We start from the raw sequence: 26174 nt of genomic DNA, 5'->3' as shown, positions 1-26174 counted from the left end.
AAAAAGATCAGTCATGACAGCTGATTGGAAGCTGGTTTCTTCTTTCCGACTAAGCAAATATTTAAAAGAAGGTTATTCATCAACTCTGCATAGCTTACAAAAGATCTGGCTTGAGATCCAAACTGAATTGGTGGTAAGTTGATGCATGTGAATATTCTTTATGCATAGTTTAGATTAATTGCAGATTTTGTCATTTTTATTAAGCAGTGTTGGTACACACAACATTAAAAATGTACTTTTGTCAGAGTTATTAATGAGGCATATCCTGGCCCTCAAAGTTGCTACAGCTCTGAGCTGGGATTGCCACATTAGTAGAAATCAGCAGCTGGAAACAAACAGGACTTTGTAATTCACAATAAACAGCCACAGTGACATGGCAACATTTTCACGTATTGCTGAAAGACAAATGTTACAAAAAGCCATATCACATTTATGAAATATTAACAATGTATAGCCAGCAAAAAGCCTATAAGAAAGTCTGATCCTTTACAACAACAAACAGGACAAAAGTAACTGATTATTTATTTCAAGCAAAGGTGTTAGATGAACTATGGAGATGTAAATAGCATGCTTGTGGATTTGGTGACAAAGTAGTAGTAGTAGTAGTTAAGGAGCAAGAAAAGGTAATAGTAATTCTGAAGGGGAAGGGGTCAGTAATGCGTATAGAGAGGAAGAGTATGGAAATTCAGGCGGGATGAGAAAGATAAAGTAAAATAGCTGCGCAATTGGACAAAATTACAAACAGTGATCTGTGCAGTTGTTATATGTATGACACAAGCAACAGTAGTTGAAAAGATGATGGTGTAGGTGAAGCAGATTGAACTAGGGATATACACTGAGTTGCTCATTTATTAGGTACACCTAAGTATAAGCATAGAAGTGGTATGGATTCAACAAGATTCTACTACTTTAACATGCAGAAATGAATGCAATATGTGGCTGATGTAAATTGAATGACTGAACTGTCTTGCTGAAATCAGCCACTTCTTCCTCATCCCACAGAAGCCGAATAAGGTTTAGATCTGTGGACAGTGCAGACCACTGAAGCAATGGAAACTCACTGTCATGATCCCAGAACCATTCAGCAATAATCAATGTCTTGTGACATGGCGCATTATCATGCTGAAAGTTATGATCACACAAGGGTGCCGGTGAGCCCCAAACCCCAAACACAATCCTGGGTTCAAATCATGGTCTTTTATTCAACAAAATACCTTTAATAAGTCCTGTTCCTTTTTTATGACATAGCACAATACAGCAAATAATTCTCACCTCTTGCACTTCCAACCCACCCCAGTGAGTTTTGCTCTCTTCCAAGCACAAGTCAAACTCAACATGTGAAGTTGAGGGCCTCCTTTTCAACCCAATCCAGAAGCACTTCCGATGACAAAACTTTGTCTTTAGGAAGCACTTCCAAGTTAGACAGACAACAGGGCACACAACCTTCAAGCTGCCATGCAGGCAACCATACTGGGGCTTGCCATAAGGGATGCTGCCACCCAATGCATGGGGAACAACCTGCACATGTGAGGCAGTCTTCCATTGCCCCATGTATATGGCCTCCCGACCAGGAAAAGGACTATTATTTATCCCAGTCAGGACTCTCTTTCCACTTTGTCCATCCTGTAAGTTGCCATCCCAGCTGTGTCTGCAAGTCCCATCCACCATTGCTTGGATGTGCAATCTGGTGTACCGCTCTCCTCTTTGTCTCATGATATTGGCCTCCCAGCCAGATAATAGAAGGGAATCCATTTCAGCCAAGAAACTGCTCCATCCATTACAAAGTGCGTGTCTGAATGTGAATAGCTATGAACGGGTGAGCTCAGGCAGCAATAAGGGTTACCTATGTCCTGCTTTTCAGTAATTTTACGGTGGGTGTCAGGGGCTATAATATGGGCCAGGAAAACATTACCAAAACATTGCCTTGCCCCCACCAATCCAATTCAAGTTTATTGTCCCAAGAAGGAAATTTGGTTTATCAATAGAGAAAACAAGACATTAAAAAAAAAGCAACAAAGAACTCAGCTAGGAGCACCAGGGATGAAGAGGCACTTTACACCCTCAGAAACCTGAACCTGGACACAAATAGCATTGTGAATGCTTTTATCTGAAAGAATATGCTCTAGTTGATGCTGTATTTGCTTATTAAATTGGTCTGTCAGATTTGCTGTTTTACTACTCCATTTTATTTTATTTATTCCATTTCTGTTGCTAAAATTAAGATTTCCAAAACCAAGAAAGCAGAACATAAATTTAAACAAATTCAACACAAGAATTATAACAAATCAACTCTAATATTAGAATTCAATGTAAATACTCTGCTTCCTTCCTCATCACAATACACAGTGTTTCCAGTGCTTTTTAGACTTTACTTTCACAATCCTTTTACTGTATGTAAACTTAGAGAGTTAGGGACAACCATGGTGTGCTCTTATATCCATCAGTCATTTACTTTATCATTCCCAGTGACATATTAAAACAATTTTGTCTTTGTCTTAAGTGTGTGTGTGTGTGTGTGTGTGTAAAGAGCGGACAACATGTGAGTGCTCAGTTGAAGGTTCAATGGATACAATAAAGTACTGAGGAAAGAAAGGTGTTTAGGAAATCACAAACAGAAGAGAGGTATGTCTGTCTGATGTCTCGTGTTTGTTTCACCACAAAAGAACTGAAAACACAACATAAGAGGAGAGAGATTATTGCTCATCTCGTCATACCTGGAAAGCCTTTATAGAGGTACCTGAGCTGTAAGGCCGCATGTTATTGGCTCTCAAACTGTGGCACGCTCACAATACTATGGAACTATGAGAATCTGTAAGGAGTTGTATAGACATCTCATGAGATAACTAGACATAGACTTGTCTGATATCCACAAGGCGGCAAGATCCATGAACTCTGTCGTTACATTTGACATCAACCTCTGACTAGAATTCGTGTAATGTGAAGTCAGCTTTAGACAGTAGAGATGCTGTAGATAGACTCATCATAATTATACCACTTAACAAAATCATCTACCACAGGGACAGGACTGGTTTCATTCTATTTAAGTAGGCCTACAATCACCGATTCATAAACAAATTTTAAGATCAAAATCAGAATTCACTTTATTGGCCAGATACACTAATGTGTACTAGGAATTTGTCTTGATAGTATTGCTGCAACATGCAAGGACAACACAGAATACAAAAGGTAAATATAAAAAGATAAAATATAAAATGATAAAATATGATGCAACATACAAGGGCAATACAAAAAATAAAGAGATAGTAAGATTAAAATGTGTAGTGTGTTGGTCTACATACAGTATATACTGAGCAGAAGCTCAAACCTGATAAGTCAGAATAACTGCACATGGAAAAAAACTGTTTAGGTGACGGGTTGTTTTAGCTCTCACCGCACAAAGATGTTTGCTGCAGGGAAGTCCTTGGAACAGGTGATGACCTTTGTGAGCTGGAACAGCAATGATCTTTGCGGCCCTCTTCCATACCCTGGACTCATAAACAACTTCAATGTTCGGTAAATTACAACCTTTGATCCTTTCATGGGCTTTCATGATGCGCTGCAGATTGGCGTCAGCCTGAAAAGAGACAGCACTAAACCAGTTTTTATAGATGACATCAGAATGGCTGTGTACAACTGGATCTACAGTACATTGCTTGAGGGAGTTTCCTCAGCTGACGCAAAATGAACATTCTCTTATGGACTTTAATAATGCATGTGAATGTTATTGTCCCATGTAAATTTTTATGAAAACACAGTTCCCAGAAATTTAAATGACTCTATCATCTCAACGGTTGTGTCATTTATAGCAAGTGATAGGTGAGCAGGTGACTGTTTCCTTAAGTCTATGATCATCTCCTGAGTTTTTTGAATGTTAAGGTCCAAATTATTATGGTGGGACCACAATGTTTTGTCTGTATATAGAATTACAATTGTTTGAAATGAAGCCTATTAGTGTTATGTCATGTGCAAATTTAAGACATTTGACAAACAAATCGCCAGAGGTACAGTCATTTGTATAAAGAGAGAAGAGTAGTGGGGAAAGGACACATTTCTGTGGTGCACCAGTACTAAGGGTTAATAGGTCAGACATGTGTGTGCGCAACCGCAGGTATTATTCCCTATCTGTAAGAAAGTCTGTGATCCAATGGCAGATTGAACTAGACAGGTTAAACTGGGTGAGTTTCTTAACTAGGAGCTCTGGGATGATTGTCTGGAACACAGAGCTAAAGTCCACACACAAGATTCTCACAAAAGCCCCTGGTTTCCCAAAAGGGTTGGTACATAAAGCTCAGACCTAAATGCATTGCATCATCCTCAGAACGGTTGGCTCTGTATGCAAACTAAAATGGGTCCAGGAAATCTTTTTGTAGCACTCTTGAGGTAATTCAGAGTAAGGCGTTTAAAGGTCTTCATTACCACAGAGGTTAAAGCTTCTGGTTTATAGTCACTTAGGTCTGTGACTTTGATTTTTTTTTGCTACTGGAATGATGGTGTTGGTCTTGAAGCAGGCAGGAACAGTATATAGGTCCAGAGATCTGGATTGCAGAATCATCAGGACTTTAAGATGATTCATAATGAAGGCTTGCAAAAGACTTACCATTTAAAGTATAAAAATAATTACAAAATCCTCTTGGAAATGTTGTTTGGTTTGAATTTCATGTTTCATTTTAGTTCAGTTCTGATCAGTGTTTTGGTTCATGGCAAAAAATCTTACATTATATATATTGTACACTTACTTGCTCATGTCACTTCTTTTAAAAAACAAAAACCTCTTAAGAAAACATTTGCTTTTTTTCCATGCTGTAAACGAAATGGTACTTAATTAGACTTCAGTTTCAGTACAATATGAACTGTGGAAGGAAATTTGTAATGACAAGGAAGTGTTCGAGTATTAGTCGGGTTACCCCTTTTTAATCCAAACATAAATAAATTCAAACGAAAACAACGCTCAATGGTGTACACAGAAGCAAACTGAATTAAAAAGAAGTCTTTGTTGTCTTTAGTGGGAATCTTTGAGAGCTCTGTGTTGTTAAACAAGTTTTTGTTTTTAATGAAAGAGAGCAGCACAGATTTATACTCTTGCTATTGTAGCTTATTTTACAAATAATGTACTCCATTTTAAGATTTCCTGACTAATTAAAGATAAATTCATGATCATTTTACGAATATAAAGTGAATTCAAAGATAGAAACTTGTAAATAACTCTTAAAACAAGATAAATAATCTCATATTTCTAGATGCAAGATTTTAAATCTTGGTAAGCACAGAACAATTTGTACTGTTCATAATTCGTATCCAATATGAGACCCCATTCTCCAAGGTGTCTGTTATTTTATAGTCCTTCAGCCATTAGGGATGGAGTTAATTACCCTCAGTGGACATCCTCTTGCTGCTGAGGGTGACAGAAGAGACAAGAATATTAGTGACTATGCCCCCTCTTGCAGCAGGGTGGCATTGCTTATCTCCAATAAACCTGGAAGGTGGTCTCTGAAGCACATGCATCACAGAACATATTAGCACTAAGAAAATCCTCTTTGTGACTGAACAGGTGAAACAATACAAGGGTACAAAGGGGTTTTAAAGCAATTAGGAGAATAAAAAGAAAAGCACGTGAAAGGAATTAAAACAAGATCCCTATGGGCAAGCTTGTGAGTGTTGTCATTGAGTACTTGACTTTAAATGAAGCAAGAGTCTGCCAACAACTAGCTTTCATGATCAAGTTTTAATTTTAGATTTTTTATCATTTCTGTTTGGCTTCTAATATTATTAAGACTGTTTTGGGGCTTTTAGAGGTCATTAAATCTAATGGTCACATTTGTTTTTGTACTTGATATTTTTCTACCAACATTAAAAATCAGTAATGTTCTTCAGTGATGACACGTTTTTCTTTTGGGCTACACCAGTAGGAGAGTTTTTTGTTGATGGCAGCTATGCCGTTACTAGGTACGGTCAGCTGGAAGTGTGACATCACTGGGTTGGAGGTACAAAGGTAAAGGTGTGAACTTCCTGGTTGTGAATTTTCCCAAAAGACCTTTGTGTTCGTTCTCTTTTATTATTAAATTGCTGATTATGAATACTGTTGTCCGGCTTATTAACTAAGATTCACACCTTAAGATTTGACACTGTCAATATGTTTCTTTTTATTTTTCGTTATCGGACTTTCCTGCACTATGAGTCTTGATACATGTCCCAAACACTGTTTTCTGAACTTTTGGTCTCTCTGGGTTTGACCCATGACTTGAAATGTTTGACTTAGTGATAACCTCCTGATTCCAGTTTCCCTCAAATCTACTGCCGTCCTGTGCAGTCATTACACTAGATACTAGAAACCACAAAAATCTCAGTGCTGGAACAAAAAAAAAGTATAGAATGAAATGTGTCCTAGTGTAGCAAAACTGAAAATGATCACACACAAACAAAAAATAGATTAAGCAACAACACAGGAAACAAAATAGTTTGCTTAAATGACAAATTTTGACTTGTTGAAAATGAACATAAGAGCTGATGATACTTACTGTTCCTGTTTTCTGGCTTCCTTTAAAGTGATAACTGTCATAACATCACATGCCCTCATTTGTACACCCAGCAAAATGCATTCATGTGACATTAGTTGTCACAATGACTTGGTGATATTTAAGCCATCTTTGAAGACTTTATGGAAGATCATCACAAGCAAAATAGCAATAAAATAGATGTGCAATCATAACTTTTGTTGGGGATTTGTTGTTGTGAAATAAAGCCAAACTCACATATAACTGTTTCACCAGATGGACTTAATTGGTCTTATTTCTATGAAAAATTACAGTAAGAAACAGAAATATGTATATAAATGTATGGCTATGTGTATAATAGTAATATGCTTATGGTTTCTCATTCTTAAAATTGTTTCTAAATTACCTAAAATTGTTATTCATTTTTTTCACAAAACTTATTCTCACTTTAAAAAATAAAAAAGGAAAAAGAGTCTTTATATTTATCATTACCCTAGAAATATGCTTAAAAAGTGACTGTGATGATGATGATAAATGCACCAATAAGTTATTGATTTTGGAAAACGATGTGGGAATGAATGTGAAAGAACTCATTCATGTTGTCATTTACAGAGATACATTTTCAACTGGTGAAGAATGATATACTCTTTGACTTGACATGGAGGTCTATTTTTGGCTCATTCACTCAATTAGAACCCCAAAGTGATTGCAAAAAGATATCATATTGTTTGGCTGCTTTACATTGCCTTCCTTAAAATCAGTGAGGAGAATGGCCTGTTGGAGAACAGAGAGCCACTGGCTACTCAGACTTTACAGGCCAGTCTATGGCAAAGTTAAGATTCGCCAAAGCATGTATGTGCCTTTTATTTGCTGAACATGTCCATTCAACCTGAGAGAGCATAGAGTTGGAAACAGTATCCCAATCAGCAAGTCACTGTTCATGACACATACGCCTCATCCCCTGAAATCTTACCAAACTCTTCAATTGGTTGATAAAATTAATGCAATGTAGTTAGTGGGGAACAACTGGCAAACACCGAAATGTGAACTGTGAATGAGAATACAGTGTCTGGCATTGAGTTACGTAGGAAAGGCTGTATGTAGGCTTACTACGTAGCACAGGTTGACATGAGGGACATTCAAAAGCATTGTTTAGATATGGAAGTGAATTTTTGTGAATTTTGTGAAGTGAATTTGACTATGTAAGACAAATATGATCTTTATAGGGTATTTTCGAGCTTTCATCTAAGCCAGAAACAATAAGGCCAGATAAAAAAGAAAAAAAAGTGATTGTTATTGTTACAATTATTTTTGGGGTTTGATGTTTAGAATCTTGTTCTGCTATTGTTATGTGCCTTTCTTTCAATTTTGCATTTAGGTGCTTGTTACTGCCATGCTATTTATTTCTTACAGCACATTTCCATTTTTTTATGAAATGTCAACATTTTTGGATGTTGGTTGTTTGAAACAGTGCTCCATTACTACTACATGGCAGCTGGACATTGTGATATATAGCATTTCAGGGTCCTTACTAGGTTGATTGGAGAAACTCAGATAAAGTGTTTTTTGCAACAAATATGCTGCATTCACTGATGACCTTGTTTGGTGAATATGTTCCTGGAAATTCACCTTGCAACAGGCTTAGGTGAACATTCTTTCCCAGCACTCTATGATATTTGTAAAGACAGTGTGACATCACAGAGTTGAATTAGCCATGCGCTGAACTTTAACACATTGTATACTTTAAGATCACTGTCTATCTACTTCACACATGGATGTCAATGTCAATGTCAATTTATTTATATAGCACAATTAAAACAACATAGTAATGCTGTGGCCAAAGTGCTTTACAATAATAGAATAAAAGAAAAACAAAACAAATGAACATAAAACAAAAATAGAAATAAAATATTTGAACATAAAATGAAATACATAATAAATAGAAGTAATGTTATATACATAAAAAATAGAAGTAATGTTATATAATCACAAAGAGGAAACCATCAGTATTACTGAAGGTCATGGAATGCAAGTGAATAGAAATGAGTCTTTAGTCTTGTTTTGAACAGTTCAATTGTAGACAACTCCTTTTTGTGATAAGGTAAAGAGGCGCAGCAGCTGCAAAAGCCCTGTCCCCTTAGTTTTACACTTGGTACGAGGGACAACAAGAGACAGCTGACCAGAAGATCTAAGCACTCTAGATGGCTGATGTAAAACACACAATTCAGATAAATAGGCAGGAGCAAGCCCATGTAAAGATTTAAAAACTAGCAGCAAGATTTTAAAATCAATTCGAAAAATGACAGGCAGCCAGTGTAAAGAAGCTAATATAGGAGAAACAGAGTCATACTTTCTTGCCCCAACCAGAAAGCGAGCGGCAGCATTTTGGACCAACTGTATCCTGTGTATCAGGGATTTATTAATCCCAGAATACAGCGATTTGCAGTAATCGAGGTGAGAAAAAATAAATGCATGAGTAGCTATCTCAAGATTCCTAGAAGATAAAAAAGGCTTTATCTTACCTAATAGACAAAGTTGGAAAAAGCAACTCTTGACTACAGAATTTACTTGTTTCTCAAAAGAGAGGTTACTGTCAAAGATAACACCAAGATTGCGGACTTGAGGTTCGGAAAAGACAGAGAAAGAGCTGAGAAGTCCAAGACCAATTTGGGCTTTAGCTGATGGACCCACTATAAGCACCTTCGTTTTATTTTGATTTAGATCAAGAAAATTATTAGCCATCCAGGATCTTAGTTCAGACAGACAGTTGTGGAGATGATTTGTTGTAGAGTTGCAGACAGGAATATAAACCTGAGTATCATCAGCATAGCAGTGAAAAGAAATGTTAAATTTCCTAAAAATCGCTCCAATAGGATGAAGGTATATGGAGAATAAAATAGGACCCAAAATGGATCCCTGAGGAACACCATATTTCAGAGGAGCAGTAGAAGAAGAAGATGAATTAAAAGTCACTGAAAAGTGTCTACCAGTTAAATATGACCTGAACCAGTTAAGAGCAGCCCCTTTAAGCCCAACAAGATGTTCAAGCCGCAACAGCAATATCTCATGGTCAATAGTGTCAAAGGCAGCGAACAGGTCAAGGAGGACAAGGGCTGCTGCATCACCTGAGTCAGTAATAAGAGAGATGTCGTTGAACACTTTCAGGAGTGCCGTTTCAACACTATGATAATGCCTAAAGCCAGATTGGTAGATTTCAAATAAATTATTGGAGTTAAGGTGATCAACCAATTGATTATAAATAATTCTTTGTAAAATTTTAGCCAGAAATGGCAGTTGGGAAATTGGACGAAAATTGACTAAAACTCCAGGATCTAATTCTGCCTTTTTTAGACGGGGACGGACTGCAGCATGTTTAAAAAATGAGGGCACAACTCCCGAACTAATAGAATCATTGATGATGGCTAATAAGGGTGGGCCCAACACATCAAAGGCTTCCACTAAGAGACGAGGTGGTACAATATCCAGAAGACTGGGGGCTGGTTTAAGGGTGTCAATAGTTCTTTTTAGCTGTGAAAGTGAAACTAGATCAAAGGATTCTAAGCCAATGTCATGATTAACAGTAGAAAGTTCATAGCCCGTTTGAACAATGCCACGGCGGATAGTATCGATTTTGCTGACAAAGAATGATAGAAACTGGTCACATGAATGAACAATGCTATTTGATCCCATCGCAGAGTGGGGGTGAATGGCCGCATTAATTGAATTTAATAAGACCTGTAAAAGGCGCTATATAGCGCCCGACCCAGCACAGACTCAGGCAGAGGCACGTACTTAAATAAAACGCTCTTTATTATTTCTTCAGCCGTGGGGCACACCTTCCCCATGTCTCACAGGCCCAACACAGTTCCAAATACACTCACAATTACTCTCTCTATCTATCCACCTCAGCACCACCACTCCTCCTCAGGCTTAGTCCTCCTCCTCCCAACTCTGGCTCTCTCGAGTGGTGGTGGCTGGCCTTTTTTATGCCCCACCCGGACATAGTCCAGGTGCTTGGTCACCTGGGCCTAATTGCATTTCCGGGTGGGGCTGAGGAATTGACCAGCTGGGCTGGAAAGTCCATGCAGCTCCCCCCTGGCGGCCATCCAAGCCCCCAACCAGGCTGTGGAGGACTCCATGTCCCATGGAGCCACGTGCCAGGCTGGGGAATCATCATCTGCCAGGGAGGCTGCCACCAAGCGTCCCGGGGGAGGTATTGAGCTGCCCGTGGTGGCTCCCCCGGAACAGATGCAGCAGAGGCGTCCCTGCCAGGCATGGAACCCGGCTGTCATTTACAGACCCTAGGATTCTTTGAGTGACGGGATATTAAATCGGCAAAGAAGTTTTGTTTCGTTATCTTAACTTCGGTCTGGAAATTGAAAAGAGAAGTCCTAAAAATCTGTTTAGAGACAATCAGTCCATCTTTTTTCCAATGCCATTCAGCAGTTCGACAGGCATGGCGCAGTGATCTTGTATTTTCATTAAGCCAGGGAGCAGGTCTACCCTTATTACTGCGTATCTTGGGCGGAGCAATTATTTAAAAAGCACGAGCAGCGTGGGGGACAGCTATTAGTTGGGACATCAACAGTAATATTCAGATCTATCATTATAGAAAAATTATCAGTAAAAGAAATGATGTCACCATTTAATCCAGCCTTTGTACCCTGTCCCAACATGCATTTAAATAAAAAAAAAACATTTCATTATTTTCATCTGAGATGTACATTACCCATAATGGGAATATTATGAGTACTGCTACTGGATATATAATACTGATCCCTGTGCACTTGCTCAGTTCCTAGCCAAGCGCAGCGCCACATGGCTAATTTTGCCTGCATAATTTGCCATGTGCAGCTTTTAGTCTAAATAAGCTTTAAAGGACACCTCCCCCTCCTCTCCCCAAATCACAAAACTCGAGACCCTGTGAAATAATAACAAGAGATTTTCTTTACTATTTACAAGGTGTTTTTATCTTCATGATAGAAGAAAAACTGCAAAATATCTGCAGGTAGATCAGAAACAACAGACATTCCAGCTGTGTCTAGAGCCACCACTTCAAACATTGGAAATACCAGTCCCACACTACCACATCATAGCACAACCAGTGTATACTTATATCCCAAGACAGGAAGTATATTGTAAGGGACGACCGCCTGACCAACCCGACCAAGACTCCCAAGAAATTGAAGGATGCGGGAAGGCAACTTCTTTTAGGCGCTGCCTCTCTCAGAACACTAAATGGCAGCTCCCCGGATTGCAGCGGTGCCCTGGATTCCCACAGGGCACCATGGGACTTGGAAATCTATATCTCAGTCCTGTTGGGTATAGTGGGTGCCACCATGGGGTGCTGTGAAAATGGAGGAGCCATATGACATGAGGTTTCCAACTAACCCAGAAGTGCTTGAAGATCATGTGGGCCGAAGAGCAGAAGCACTTCCATGTTGGCCAATATAAAAGGATGAAAATAGACCATAACATTAAATGAAGAAGAAAGACTATTACAACAGAAAAGTCAGGGATTCAATACTTGTGATACAAATCTCCTGTCAGCAAGGTCACTTAGCAATGACTTAACATGCATTTTTAATGTTATTACCTGTTTGTAGCAATGTTCAGTGTTTCAGTGTTCCCTTTGGTGTACTGATACAGTTTTCCTTGTTCTTTGCTCCTTGCAGAAATTTTAAAATGGTCTTGTGCAGACACAGCTTGCTGCTCTTCAGCTTCCTTTGTGTTGGATTCATTTCGTGCATCTCAGGTATGGATGAACTGGAAAGAGTTTTTGTCACACGGTCAAGAATAAAGCATGTATAAATAATGGAATGGGGGACTTGGGATTCAGTAAGAGAGTATCAGATTATATGATTGGAGTGCAAATAAAAAATCTAGTGGTGCCTCTGAGCCATACTCCTGTGAAGAAGATGATACAAATAGGCTTCTTTGGAGACTGAGTCAAGCACCAGAAGTACTCCCAAGTTATTTCCTAAAAGGACCTCCTGTCCCTATGGTAGATGGAGCCAAGAGAGGAGTTGGGGTAAGGGTTCACCTGACAAAGAGATGCAGGAGGATATACCAGTATTATAAGGAAGAGGAGATGGAGACAGGTAGGCAGCGGTAAAGCTGTAGAGCATAGTCGGGCCTTATGTTGCTTAGTGTTAGTTGTTTTCTTGTGCCCTTATACCCGAAAACATTTTTCTCTTTGTTTAATCTATTTGGTATTGTGTTTTGTGGCATCTGAGTGTCATTCAGGGTTTGGGGTCTGCCAAAAAACATCCCAACTTGTGGTCACATTTCGACTATGCTTTTGCTTAATTCCAAAATAACTCTCTCACTCATTTACTATATTAATAATATTAATCTGCCTGAATTTGGTTCAAAGTTCTTGATACACAGGATTGTCTGGGTAACCTGTCCATAAGGTACTGTGCTGTCACTGAATACTCCACTCTTGTGGATCAGCACTTAATAAGCAGTGCAGCTCTCAGACATAAACCACTGATTATTACAACAACAAAACTGACTTTATTTATTACCTTGTGAAACATGCCAAGAATGACAATTCCCCCAAACAGCTCCAAAAGAGAGATATACATTGCCTCTAATTTAGCACACCAAGAAAAAGAGCTGTAAGATATCAAAAGGTATTAAGAACTCTCAGCAACACCGTTAGATAGTCATGAATGATGTCCTTTGACGATTACAACAACAACAACAACATTTATTTATATAGCACATTTTCATACAAAAAGTAGCTCAAAGTGCTTTACATAATGAAGAAAAGAAGAATAAAAGACAAATAAGAAATTAAAATAAGACAACCTTAGTTAACATAAAAAGGAGTAAGGTCCGATGGCCAGGGTGGACAGAAAAAACAAAAAAAAACTCCAGAAGGCTGGAGAAAAAAAATAAAATCTGTAGGGGTTCCAGGCCACGAGACCGCCCAGTCCCCTTTGGGCATTCTACCTAACATAAATGAAATAGTCCTCTTTGTAGTTAGGGTTCTCACGGAGTCACTTGATGCTGATGGTCATACAGACTTCTGGCTTTTAATCCATCCATCATTGTTGGAACATCATGGTGCTTTGGGTAGATGGTGGTGGCACAAGCCACCACCAATAGGACACCGGAAAAGGAAACAGAAGAGAGAGTAGGGGTTAGTACAAATTTTGAATGAATAGTTATTATAATGAATTGGATATACAGAGTGTCAGGATTAAATTACAGTGAAGTTATGAGAAGTCCATGTTAAAGTAATGTGTTTTCAGCAGTTTTTTAAAGTGCTCCACTGTATTAGCCTGGCGAATTCCTACTGGCAGGCTATTCCAGATTTTAGGTGCATAACAGCAGAAGGCCGCCTCACCACTTCTTTTAAGATTATTACAACAATGTATTTTTTTGACTAATCAAGGGCCTTGTTGTTTATTGATATTCTGCAGCATGTTTGTACAAAACAGTGCTAATATGCTCCTTAAGTGAAGTTCACACTTTTCCTCCTATTACTTCATTTTGCATCATCTGAGCAGGTAAAGGTAGGCTAAGGTGAAATCTGGTGGCTCCAGAGCAAAAGGAGATGGTTAAGATGAGCTGGAAATCTACTGTGACTTACTCACTTCATTCATTGGTCTGTACATCCATAAATTTTATTTTTACCAGTGTTTTTACAGAAACAGGAAGCTGAAAAAGTGCTGAGGATCAGAAAGATCAGGGCCAATAACTTCCTAGAAGAGGTCCTCCCAGGAAACTTGGAGAGAGAATGCTATGAGGAGAGCTGCTCCTTTGAGGAAGCAAGAGAAATCTTCCAAACCAAGGAAAAAACTGTAAGCATACCCCTTTGGTTACTGTGTTTTATATTAATGAAAATCAGGTCTACATAATGAATGGAAGAACCCAGTCAAGATCTTTCACATGCACTCTCTAGATTTGCTATTGAATTGTCTTTAGTCTGCAAACATGAACCACTGTGCTTTAAAGTCTGCATGTGTCTTTGAAGTGAATTCATCTTTGTTCACAAAACAAATTGTATCTTGTGCCATTGACACACAAAGAAAGATGTTTACTTCCTGTCTGGAGGATTTTACATGTTGTAGTTCTGCATGTGTCTGCTGTTATTTAGTACTTAAGTAAAGATCTTTAGTAAAAAAGAAAATCTTCTAGTCTCATGCTCTGCCACATGTGGGCATTTTGTTGAACTGCCAGTCTTGCTCTGGTAGTATGATTTCCTACTTTTCCAATTATGATGACAGTCTTGGCAATCACAATCCTAAAGATGCATCTGTTTTGCTTATCACAAAAAGTATAATGGTTAGTGCAGTTGCTTCACACCTACAGAGACCTATAGTACATTTGAGTCTCATTATTAACATCTTGCATGTTCTTCCCATTAGTTTTCTTCTCTTGTGAAGGTTATCTCAATTGCTGAATGGGTGTGAGGAGCACAGTGTTTGTTCTCCTACTTTATTGTCATAAGATTTTTGTAACAAATTTAACAAATTAACTCATTTAACAGGTCTTCATCTTTTAACAAAACATCTGTGAAAAGATCAGTTAACATATCTTTTTCGATCATGGACAGATTGTTCCTTACTTGTTTATTAAGATTAAATGGATCCATAACCCATAAAAAAAGTCCCCTCTGTTCAGTCCTGGCTTTTAAGAAAATAGTCTTCAAATTTGTCTAATGATATTTTGCAAGTCGTTTATCATAGAAAAGTTCAGTCAATTAAAACTGTAATTTTCATTTCTCTTTTCTGCCTCATTCATTTGGTCAGTACATTTTTGAAGTTATCAAATAAGTTATTTCCAATTCTTTGTATCCAAAGTTTAATTTTCTTCTTTGAGTCTTCTATTTTATTATAACCGTTGAATACTGTTTTATGTGTTTCTTGAAATGAGGAATTGAACATTTTCAAAAGCTGAAGTACACCTACAGGGTATCATAACATTATGCTCCAGTCTGTATCTTTAAAAATTGTACAAGGACACCATTTTTGATTGATAGGAAAGTTTAATTCTGCTCTCAAATCATCATAAAGTCTTTCTTAAAATCTGACCTAATGAAATCCAGCAAACACTCTTTTGTTATACTAATAACACTGTCTACAAAAAAATATTTTTTATTTGCTACTGGGAACTTCAGAGCAGCTCTTTATTAAGTTTTTTTCTGATTTCATATATGAAATTGAAATTAAGCTAGCATGTCAGGTTTTTGAAATACACATCATTGACGTTTTGACACTTTTGAATATCAATATATCATTATGATATCTGAAGTTTGAACTCTGTCCCACCAAAATTGTTTTGATGTGTTTATTCTGAAAACAAACCAGAAGACGATACCAGAGACACATTAAACCATATTTATATTAATTTACCTCAATATAAAAGTGAGGTCAGCGTGCCCAAAAATGTTGGAGGCACTCGCTTTTGCGCTTGTACTGCACATCCGTCTCTCTTTGCAAGAACCAACAGTAGTCACCCATCATGCTCGGAGTGAATTTTCCCCTTTATATCTTGATTTAATCTTTCCCTATATTCATCGCTGACATCGCCCAGATTTGGTGGAAAAAGTCAAGATGAGAATGTAAAAAATGTGTCTTCAGTGACATACTGGCTCCCGTTAAGCTAATATACTTTCAGCATATTCTCCAGAAGCTCAGCATAATTCTCTGCTCTGTGACTGTCAAGAAAATTCTGGACAACCTGCATGAATTAGGTTGTTGATTCGGTTTACTTCAGTTTCTTTTTGAACTCATCATCAAGCATCAGTTCATGTATTTCAGGGCCAACAAAAACACCTTCCTTAATTTTGGCTTCACTTTTCTCGAGACCAAACTTATTTCTTAAATGCTGAAACACATCGCCTTTACTGTCCTGTCACCCTAGTTGTACAAGACCTGGAACATCATAACTAAAAAACGGGACGTGCTGGACGAAAGCAGTTTTCAGATTTGGAGTCAGCAAGTGAAATTTGTTAAAGTAAAGGTGAAAGAATCCCAGTAGCAAAATGCTTGTTGACCAGTGTAATTTAAAAATATCTGGTAGATTTGTTTATTGGTATTGTTAATAAAATTAAACCAAAACCAAAAAAACAGTAATATGAAAATGTTCAATTTAGTTAATGTGCACCACTAGATGCACAGTAACAAATTCAACATTTCATTCATCGAATAATAGAGACCTTTAGCAAGCAGAACCTCTTCTCTCTGGTTTGGCTGAGCTCAGATCAATGCAGCAACAGATGCAATCAGAGCTGCGTCAAATGCAGGCTATTGACACTCATTTTTGCACACGCTACAGCTGATACAAGTCATTACGGCTCATGGAACTCCTGTAAGCTTTCTTGGAACCCTAACACAGTTTAAAAAGCAGTGGTCCATAGAACTGAGAAAGACCATAAGGGGATTTAGCTGCACTACCACTTTAACCAACAGATGGCAGCATCTGACAAGTGTAACAGAAGCACTGAGTTCTATAAGAACAGCCTCCATTGGGGTTGCCTTTATAATTTCAGACTTTGAATTGATCAATAAATTAACTGTGACATTAAACATGTTTTATTCATTATAGTTTTGTAATTTTTAACCATCATAATGTAAATTCATTGTATGTAGGTTGCTTCTTTCTGTGTAGTCTTACATTTTATATTCAAGACAGACAGAGAGACAAATAGGTAGGGAGGAGTTAATAAACATTAGATAGATAGATAGATAGATAGATAGATAGATAGATAGATAGATAGATAGATAGATAGATAGATAGATAGATAGATAGATAGATAGATAGATAGATAGATAGATAGATAGATAGATAGATAGATAGATAGATAGATAGATAGGAAGGTCACAATGTTAGAAGCACTTCTTTATGCAAAGAGTTGTAAGACTCTGGGACAAACTACCAATACTACCAAGACATGTAGTTGAAACAGACACCTTGACAACTTTTAAGAAGAATCTGGATGAGTTATTAGGACAACTTAGCTATTAGCTAAACAAATGGGCTCAATGGACAGAATGGTCTCCCCTCATTTATCAAATCTCTTATGTTCCTATGTTCTAAATTAAAACATGGCGTACGGACAAAACCGGAAATATGCATACACACAAAAAAATCCAAATGCATAAATCTGTGCATACGCCAACTTCCACGTTCTTCCGCTCCATAAATCCTGTTCAGCGTGAAAAGTAACGCACATGCCCGCGCCTGCTGCCTCACCAAACTCCTCCCAGAATTATGCCTCTTTGAATATGCAAATCAATATAAATAGCCCTTAAGCTCAGCGTTCTGTGAAAAGACAATGGCAAAAGCACAGGGGAAAATAGAACAATTTCAGCGAATACCAAGTGGAGGAAAGGAAAAACGAACTATTTGTTGGTTTAAACAGTGGTATAAACAACAAAAGGAAGTTGATTGAGTGACATAGAGTGTCAGAGAAACTCGAGAGCTCAAGTTCACAAAGTCGCACAGTGCCCGAAATAAAAAAGAAATTGTCAGATATCAAAGTCGCTGTGAAAAGGCGAGTCATAGCCCACCATCTGAGTGTCATATGGGAAAGTGGGAAAAAGAGCTCGAAATGTCAACTTTAATCTTGAAATTTCCACCTTAATCACATAGTTTATTTTGTCATTAAAGTAGAACGTAATAAATTCCATCTTAAAATCATTTAATTTACTAGTTTCTCAAATACCATCGTAACTAAAGTAGCATGTTAAATGCTTTGTATTGTATTTGTTCTTCTATGTGCTCTGTGTGTGAATCACTACATGCTTCTTAAACGGGCTCTCTCTTCCTCCGACATGACATAGAATCCATTACATTTGTGATATTACAGCTATCTGAATAATTTAAATACTGAGATATATACTTGATATCATTTTCATGATGATAGTAATAAAAGAATATTATTAAACATGGGAACACGGTGGCACAGTGATAGTGATGAGCTGGTGCCCCGTCCAGAGATTGTTCCTGCCTCCCGCAAGATGTTTGCTGAGCCGAGCATGACCTTTGATTAAATAATTTATTGCAGCAGTACTTTGTCTTTCAAACTTACTAACCCCCAGTTTCTGTCCTTCCTTTTCTTTCTCCAAGTAACCAATCGCCACACATTCACCTCTTTAATAAATGTCAAGCCATCTGTAAGTTTAGAACGCAGATTCTTCAAAACTTTAAGGAACATTGAAATATCTTCATAGTACATGTTTAATTATTCTATCCATCTATCCTTCCAGTGTCATGCCAGCCCCAGCAAGAATACAGCGCAAGGCAGGAACAATCCCTGAATGGGCGCCAGCTCCTTGCTAGCGCTGCACCACCATGTCCTCACATGTTTAATTATTAACAATATAGATTATTTAGATGATGTTAACATTTTAACTTTATAATGTAATAAACATATTTAGCTGCATTTCATCTTAATAATGATATCATAATCATATGTAAATACGCGCTTTATAAAGTGGCTCAGGTTGTGCAATATCATAACTGTATCACAAGTTTACAGTGAGGTAATTGTACTTACGGGTGCAAACAGTTCTATAAGGAGCACTTGATGGACTGATTGAGTGCGTTTAGAGCTCTTGGGATGAAACTGTTTCTGATCCGCAAGGTCTGTACAGGAAAGGATCTGAAGCGTTTGTCGTATGAGAGAAGTTCAATAGACAGTGCGCATGGCTGAGGCAGCATGTGCTTGATGCTGTATACTGATAATTCCCTTTCTGATCAGCTGCTGTAGAGCTGTGATTCCACACTCAGATACAGTGGGATAAATACTTGAGAGTAACAACGCTAAAGCAGTTATGGTATTTGGAATAGTTTGGCCATTCTGTGGACCTTTATATTGTGACAGTTTAATTACAATCAGATGCCTTAAACTAATAAACAATATGTGGTTAATTTCAGTGTATTTGGGATGTGGATCTAAAAAAGAAAGGGAAACCACACTAGAACAAAAGCACTGCTTTGACACTGGGTGCCGCCAGTTTGCAAAACCGAGCAGAGAACTTGCATACGCCAAGGATTTAGCTGGCGTGAAAATGTGCGTGGCTTTATGCCATGTTTAGTTTTTATACATCGCGATGTAAGCGTGGAAACGGGTGTACCCAACATTTTTGTGCATGTGCACCGTTTACACATCAGGCCCAGGTTACTGGTCAGAACAGAGGTTGCTATTTAACCAGCCTGTTGGCACCTCCTGCTCTCATGCTACTATTACAACATATGACTTTGGCAAAGGAGCACATTTGCAACTACTGACTCATTGGACACTCTGACAGAAGTGTTTTACATGTATGTTAATTACATTGGTTTAAATTTTACAGGATTAACCAACTTAGTTAACTCATTTCTGATATAATGAAAATAGTCTCTTCATAGATGTTTCTTGGGGGACATGAATGTTAAAGTGAAAGAGTTAACTCATCTACCTGCTGCTTAGTTGACTCAAGAATCATGAAAGGGCCAAAGTCAATCCCAGCAACATTTGATGTAAGGCAGGAACAAACTCTGGATGGAGTGCCAGATCCTTGCAACAGACATTCACCCAAGCACGATCAAATCAGATGACTGAAATGAGGTGCTGTAGAATAGTGGCAGAACTTGCAGTTCATAATAATATTAATAAGAATGACATGAAGCTGAACTTTTGTAGAAAATAACATTTTTTCTGTGCTTCTCTACAGGCAGAGTTTTGGTATAGATATAAAGGTAAGCATTCTTTTTAATTGTCCATTTCATCCATTGCATTTTTCATTCCAAAATGATTGCAGAAAAAAATAGTAGCAATTCTGGACTTGCATTAATCCTTTGCTTCTCCCAGTGCCTCACCAGATTATACAACTGAATTCTGTACAACATTGTTTTCGATTTGTTCTGGTTGCAATGTTAGGTTTATTTGACAAATGCAGCCAATTACAGTGTACTGAATCAGTGACAAATTCACATGTGTCAATCTAAGACATTGGTGGCTGTTACTACCTTGTGACTTTAGGATACCTCCAGTATAAGTTCTGTCAAAAATGACCCATTACTGTGCACACAAATATCACCAGATCTACAACACTAAATGTGCAAGCAGCACAATGGAGATATAGCCAGGAAGCTGCTGGCACACAGTATCAGTTGATCACTTGATGCTTTACATGATTTATTTTATTTTATTTTACAGGTATGAACCCTTGTCTTTACAACCCTTGTCAAAATGGGGGCATATGCAAAATCGAACACTCAAACTTCTACTGTCTTTGCCCTCCACGCTATGAGGGAAAATACTGTGAAGCAGGTAAACTTTAACACTAAGAATAAAGCCTGATTGTTAAATTTGTTTCCATGAGGTTATCTCAAGAGGGGTGAAAGGTGCAGAATGAGAGAGGGAGTCTGGGACAAGGAAGGATGTTCTTCATTAGGGTTTCACTGGGAATAGCAGGCATGATGTGTCTAGACAGACCTGCTAAATTTAATGTATCAGTTTGGTGCTAACCCTGGGTTTGGACATTATATGCACATCTGGATTATAAGATCATCAACAAGTATAATTGTGCACTAGAAAGAGGACTGGCATCCATATGGGGTAGGTTCCTGTCTGGCATGGATTATTAGCAGTTTGGTTTCCTCTATTTTGTCATCCTGAATTAAATACTAAATTGTTGCAGTACACAGACAGATGCTTTAAAAGAACTGAGCCCATGCCACCTTGCACTCTGACTGCAGATAATAATATTGACAGGCTTCATCATAGCACAGCAGGAAGCAAAAACAAATGGTAGAGCATCATGGGCCAACCACTTCTCATTGTCTCAAGATTGTTTTCTTGCCATTGCAGAAATATTTGAATGTTCTTTTAAGAATGGTGGCTGCCAGCAATACTGCACCAACTGGCTGCGCTCTGTCGGAGTGTACTGCAGTTGTGCCGATGGCTACAAGTTGGATGAAGATGGCAAGAGCTGCAATAGAGAAGGTAAAAAAGAAACAGGCATGGACTGCTCATCTTTTCTGTCATGTCATTTATAATGTGTATTGAGGCACTCCCAGGTTGTTAAAGGCATTGTAAAAATACAAAGGCTGATCAATTAGTAGCCAATTGTCACATCACTTAGCTGCACATTTAACATAAGGGGGAAAAGAACAATTTTCTGCCTTTACATGATAGTTTAATAAAAAAGATCCAATTTGTTTTTCATAGTGCTTTCCTTCATAATGGTGGCACAAACCGAAGTGCAGCTCCATTGCTCTTCAAGCAGCTTGGCTTTGATTCTAAGTTAGGTCACCTTCAGTATGGCAGTATTTGGATTTCCTTCCACATCCTAAAGACTTACATGTTAGATTAATTGCTAAGAGGTAATGCTGAGAAGATTAGAAGGCTTAACATATGGATCAGATCTTTTTGTAGGATAGAAAAGTGTAGGTTTATGGAAATTTGGGGCCTGATCTGCCATGATGGGTTACATCTGAACCAGAAGGGCACCAATGTCTTAGGGAGGCATATGAGCAGGTTTGTTAGAGATTGTTTAAACTTGAGAGTATGAGGTGAGCAGGAGGTTTAGGATGATGGGCCACATCTTATTGAGGGCTTCTGAATTTGACTACAAAGTATTAGTATGTATGGATGTCTTAAATTAGGGGTGTGTTACAGACCCAAACCCCCAATGCAGAGAGTAGTTTCAATGTGCATCTTTTAATATTAAAAAGGCAAGTTTTAGGGAAATATTACAATCATGGGGTAACTTAATTACCCAAATGTTAACTGGACTAATCTTAGAAATGGCAGAGAACAGAAGCAGGAGTTTTCAAAAGTAATTAGTGACTGTTTATTAACTCAATATGTTAAAACACCAACGGAAGGGGTAGCCTGCCTAGAGTTTGTATGTTGTAATAACTAGGATAGAAGTGGTGAAGGTGTTATCTCCGGTCATGCACCTCTAGTTTTGGAGCTAAAATCATTATGCCCCCCACACTCACCTCTCAGATGGCACCTTAACCCACTTCTATTAGCAGACGAGAACTGTACAGAATTTATATCCAAACAAATTAGCTTCTTCCTAGAGACAAACACACCCTCAGAGGTCTCTACAGGAACTCTCTGGGAAACTCTAAAGGCCTTCTTAAGAGGACAGATTATTTCATATCTTTCCTACAGAAATAAATTAGAAACCAAGAAAGTGTCAGGGCTAAGAAGCGAAATTACTAGAATAGATGAAGAACAAGCCAGGCGTCCAAGTGAGGCTCTTCATAGGAAAAGGCAGGCTCTACATACAGAACTCAACATCTTGACAGTTAAAGAAACTGAACAACTTATTTATGAATCAAGACATCAATACTACGAACACGGAGAGAAAGCTAATAAGCTTTTAGCTCAACAAATCCACAAGCAAGAAGTTTGCAATGCAATCCCAGTAATCACCAACACTAATGGAGATGAAATCATTGACCATAAAAATATAATGCACACATTTAGAGACTACTATAAAACCTTATATTATACTGAGTTTAAAGAAGACAACACACAATCTAATGCATTTCTGGATACATTACAGATACCACAAATAGATACTTTTAGTGCTGAGGAACTGGATAAACCTCTGACCCTATCAGAATTACTAGATGCTATAAAGTCACTTCAAGGCAGGAAATCAGCAGGCCCTGATGTCTACCCTATAGAATTTTATAAGAAATTCTCCACTCAGCTAGCTCCCCTCTTATTGGCAACATTTACTGAAGCTAGAGACAATCAAATTTTACCTCAAACTTTTCGTCAAGTATTAATTACTGTCTTTCCTAAACAAAATAAGGACTTGTTACAATGTGCATCATACAGACCAATTTCACTTGTGAATAATGATGTTAAGATACTCTCAAAAATCATAGCTAGAAGGATGGAGAAAGTGCTGCCTTTGGTAATATCACAGGATCAAACTGGATTTATTAAAGGCCGACACTTATCTTCCAATCTTCAACGCCTGTTTAATGTAATATATTCACCAGCAAAGTCAAACACCTCAGAGATATTATTATCATTGGACGCAGAAAAAGCATTTGATATGATTGAATGGAAGTTCCTTTTCACTGCATTGGAGAATTTGTGCATGGATCAAACTACTGTATACCAGTCCAGAAGCCTCAGTCTATATTATCAACATTTGTTCAGACTTCTTTAAACTAGAACGTGGCACCAGATGAGGATGCCCTTTGTCACCACTGCTGTTTGCAATCGCCATTGAACCACTGGCGGGCCACTGTCAAAATTCTTATCAGATAAAGGGAATTATCTGAGAAGGGCTGGAACAGAAAATTTCTCTATATGCAGATGATATGGTTTTATATATATCAGACCCAGAAAACACTGTGCCTGCAGTTTTAACAGCACTTTCAGATTTTCAAAAGATTTTTGGTCTCAGAATTAATTTGAATAAAAGTGTACTCTTTCCAGTGAATTCACAAGTATATAATATTAGATTGAACACCCTACCTTTTACCATAGCAGATTAGTTTAAATACCTAGGGGTTAATATCACAAGTAAACATAAAGCTCTTTATCAAAAAAATTTTGCCGTCTGTATGGAAAAAATTAAGCAAGACTTGCATAGATGGTCAACCCTTCATCTCACTCTAGCTGGAAGAATTAACGTTGTTAAGATAAATATCCTTCCTAAGCTTCTTTTTTTATTTCAAAACATCCCAATATACATCAATAAATAATTTTTTAAGCAATTAGATTCAACCATAACCTCATTTATTTGGAACTCAAAACACTCACGTATCCGAAGAGCGACCCTACAAAGACCTCAGGCAGAAGGTGGCCTGGCTCTACCTAATTTTCAGTTTTTTTACTGGGCAGCAAACATACAAGCCATAAAAACCTGGACACAAATAAATGAACATACACAGGCTTGGCCCGCAATAGAAGTAAAATCCTGTAGCACTTCTTTATATTCCCTGCTCTGTGCTCCAATAAATGCAAGTTATTGCAAATATACTAATAACCCAATTGTGCTTCACTCACTCAGAACATGGAACCAAATTAGATAGCAATTTAAGATGGAAAATCTTCTATCTGTGGCACCCCTGCAAGAGAACCACCTCTTTCAACCCTCGCAAACATATCCAATTTTTAATATCTGGAAAAGATTTGGGATTAAATTGCTCAGAGATCTTTATATAGACAATATCTTTGCATCCTTTGAACAATTACATTCCAAATTTAACCTTCCAGCTACACATTTCTTTCACTATCTTCAAATTAGAAACTTTGTCAAACAGAACCTGCCCGATTTTCCTCATCTCGTACCCTCCACCATGCTGGAAAAAATACTGCTCAACTTCGAGGACTTAGACACCATTTCTGCAATATATAAAATTTTATTAGAGTCCCTTCCTTTTAAAGATCCAAGAGGACAATGGGAAAAAGATCTCTTAATTAATATATCAGAAAAGGAGTGGAATGTAGCAATACAGAGAATTCACTCGAGCTCCATATGCGCAAAGGATAGAATTATTCAACTCAAAATTATATATCGAGCTCATCTGTCTCGCTTAAAACTGTCCAAAATGTTTCCAGGGCAAGATCCAACCTGCGAACGCTGCAACCAAGCTCCTGCCTCACTGGGTCACATGTTTTGGGCCTGCACCAAATTAACATCTTTTTGGACCAAAATTTTTAAGTGCCTTTCAGACAGCCTTGGGGTCACAATCCCTCCTAACCCATTAACAGCTGTGTTTGGTGTTCTTCCAGATGGATTTGAAATGGAGAAGGACAAGCAAACGGTGATTGCATTCACTACACTTTTGGCACGCAGACTGATTTTGTTAAATTGGAAGAATCTTAACTCTCCTCTAATAAGTCAGTGGGAAACCGATGTTTTATATTATTTGAAACTGGAAAAAATCAAATTCTCAGTTAGGGGATCTGTACAGAATTTTTTCAAAACCTGGCAGGATTTAATCAATAATATTTTAGAATAAGAAGAAATAATTATTTCCGCATTTCTTTTCCTTCTCCATTTATCTTTTTTGCCCTATTAAACTTAACAATTTAGGCATGTTTACAAGCCTTAAGTATTACTCCTTTGGCCATGCTCTCCTTCTCAGGGGTGGGGTTTGATTTGCTTTCAATCCTATTTTTTGTAAAAATTGATCTATATGTACGGAATGATTACAATAAAAATTAATACAAAAAAAAGAAGTGGTAAAGGTGATTGAATGACAAGGGTCAAGTGATCATAACCTAATACAATTCTCAGCATTTTAGTAGAACGTAGATTCAAAAAGTAAAACTGTTAAGTTTAACTGTAGCAGGGAAATTTTTGGACAGATGTGACAGTCTAAAGGATATAAACTGGGATAAGTTTTTAGGTGTGGAGACATTCAAGGAACAGGTTTAAAAATGTTATACATACGATGCAGGTCAGGTTCATCCCCAAAACTGGAATCAGTAAGAAAGAAAGAAAAAAAACTCTGCTGTGGGTAAAGATAATAAAGAAGCTGCAAAGGAGAAAAAACAGCTCAGTAAGGCATATAAGACTGATAACTCCAATGACAACCATAAGGCCAAATGACAGCAACCATTTAAGAGGATATTTGAGAAGCTAAAAGGCAGTGAGAGAGAAATATTGCAGGTAAGGCGAAATATGACCCCAAAAAAATTCTTTCAGTATTTTGGTAGTAGAAGTACAGTCAAGAAGGAGGGAAAGTGCA

At 37.8% G+C, this 26174-nt stretch overlaps 1 protein-coding gene across 1 annotated transcript in view; it reads left to right on the top strand.

Moving 5' to 3' along the window:
• Window positions 1–26174, top strand: part of LOC127526796 (coagulation factor IX) — a 42056-nt gene continuing 15882 nt past the window's right edge. The window contains exons 1-6 of the mRNA XM_051923582.1: window positions 1–133; window positions 12167–12246; window positions 14142–14305; window positions 20168–20192; window positions 20653–20766; window positions 21307–21441. Of these exons, the coding sequence (XP_051779542.1) occupies window positions 12177–12246; window positions 14142–14305; window positions 20168–20192; window positions 20653–20766; window positions 21307–21441 (508 nt within the window). The 5' untranslated portion in view covers window positions 1–133; window positions 12167–12176. The remainder of the gene's footprint in view (window positions 134–12166; window positions 12247–14141; window positions 14306–20167; window positions 20193–20652; window positions 20767–21306; window positions 21442–26174) is intronic.

The sequence above is a fragment of the Erpetoichthys calabaricus genome, chromosome 2 (genome assembly GCF_900747795.2).
Source record: "Erpetoichthys calabaricus chromosome 2, fErpCal1.3, whole genome shotgun sequence".
Taxonomy (NCBI): Eukaryota; Metazoa; Chordata; class Cladistia; order Polypteriformes; family Polypteridae; genus Erpetoichthys; species Erpetoichthys calabaricus.
Note: the sequence above shows the minus strand (reverse complement) of the source record. Positions and strands in the feature narration are given on the sequence as shown.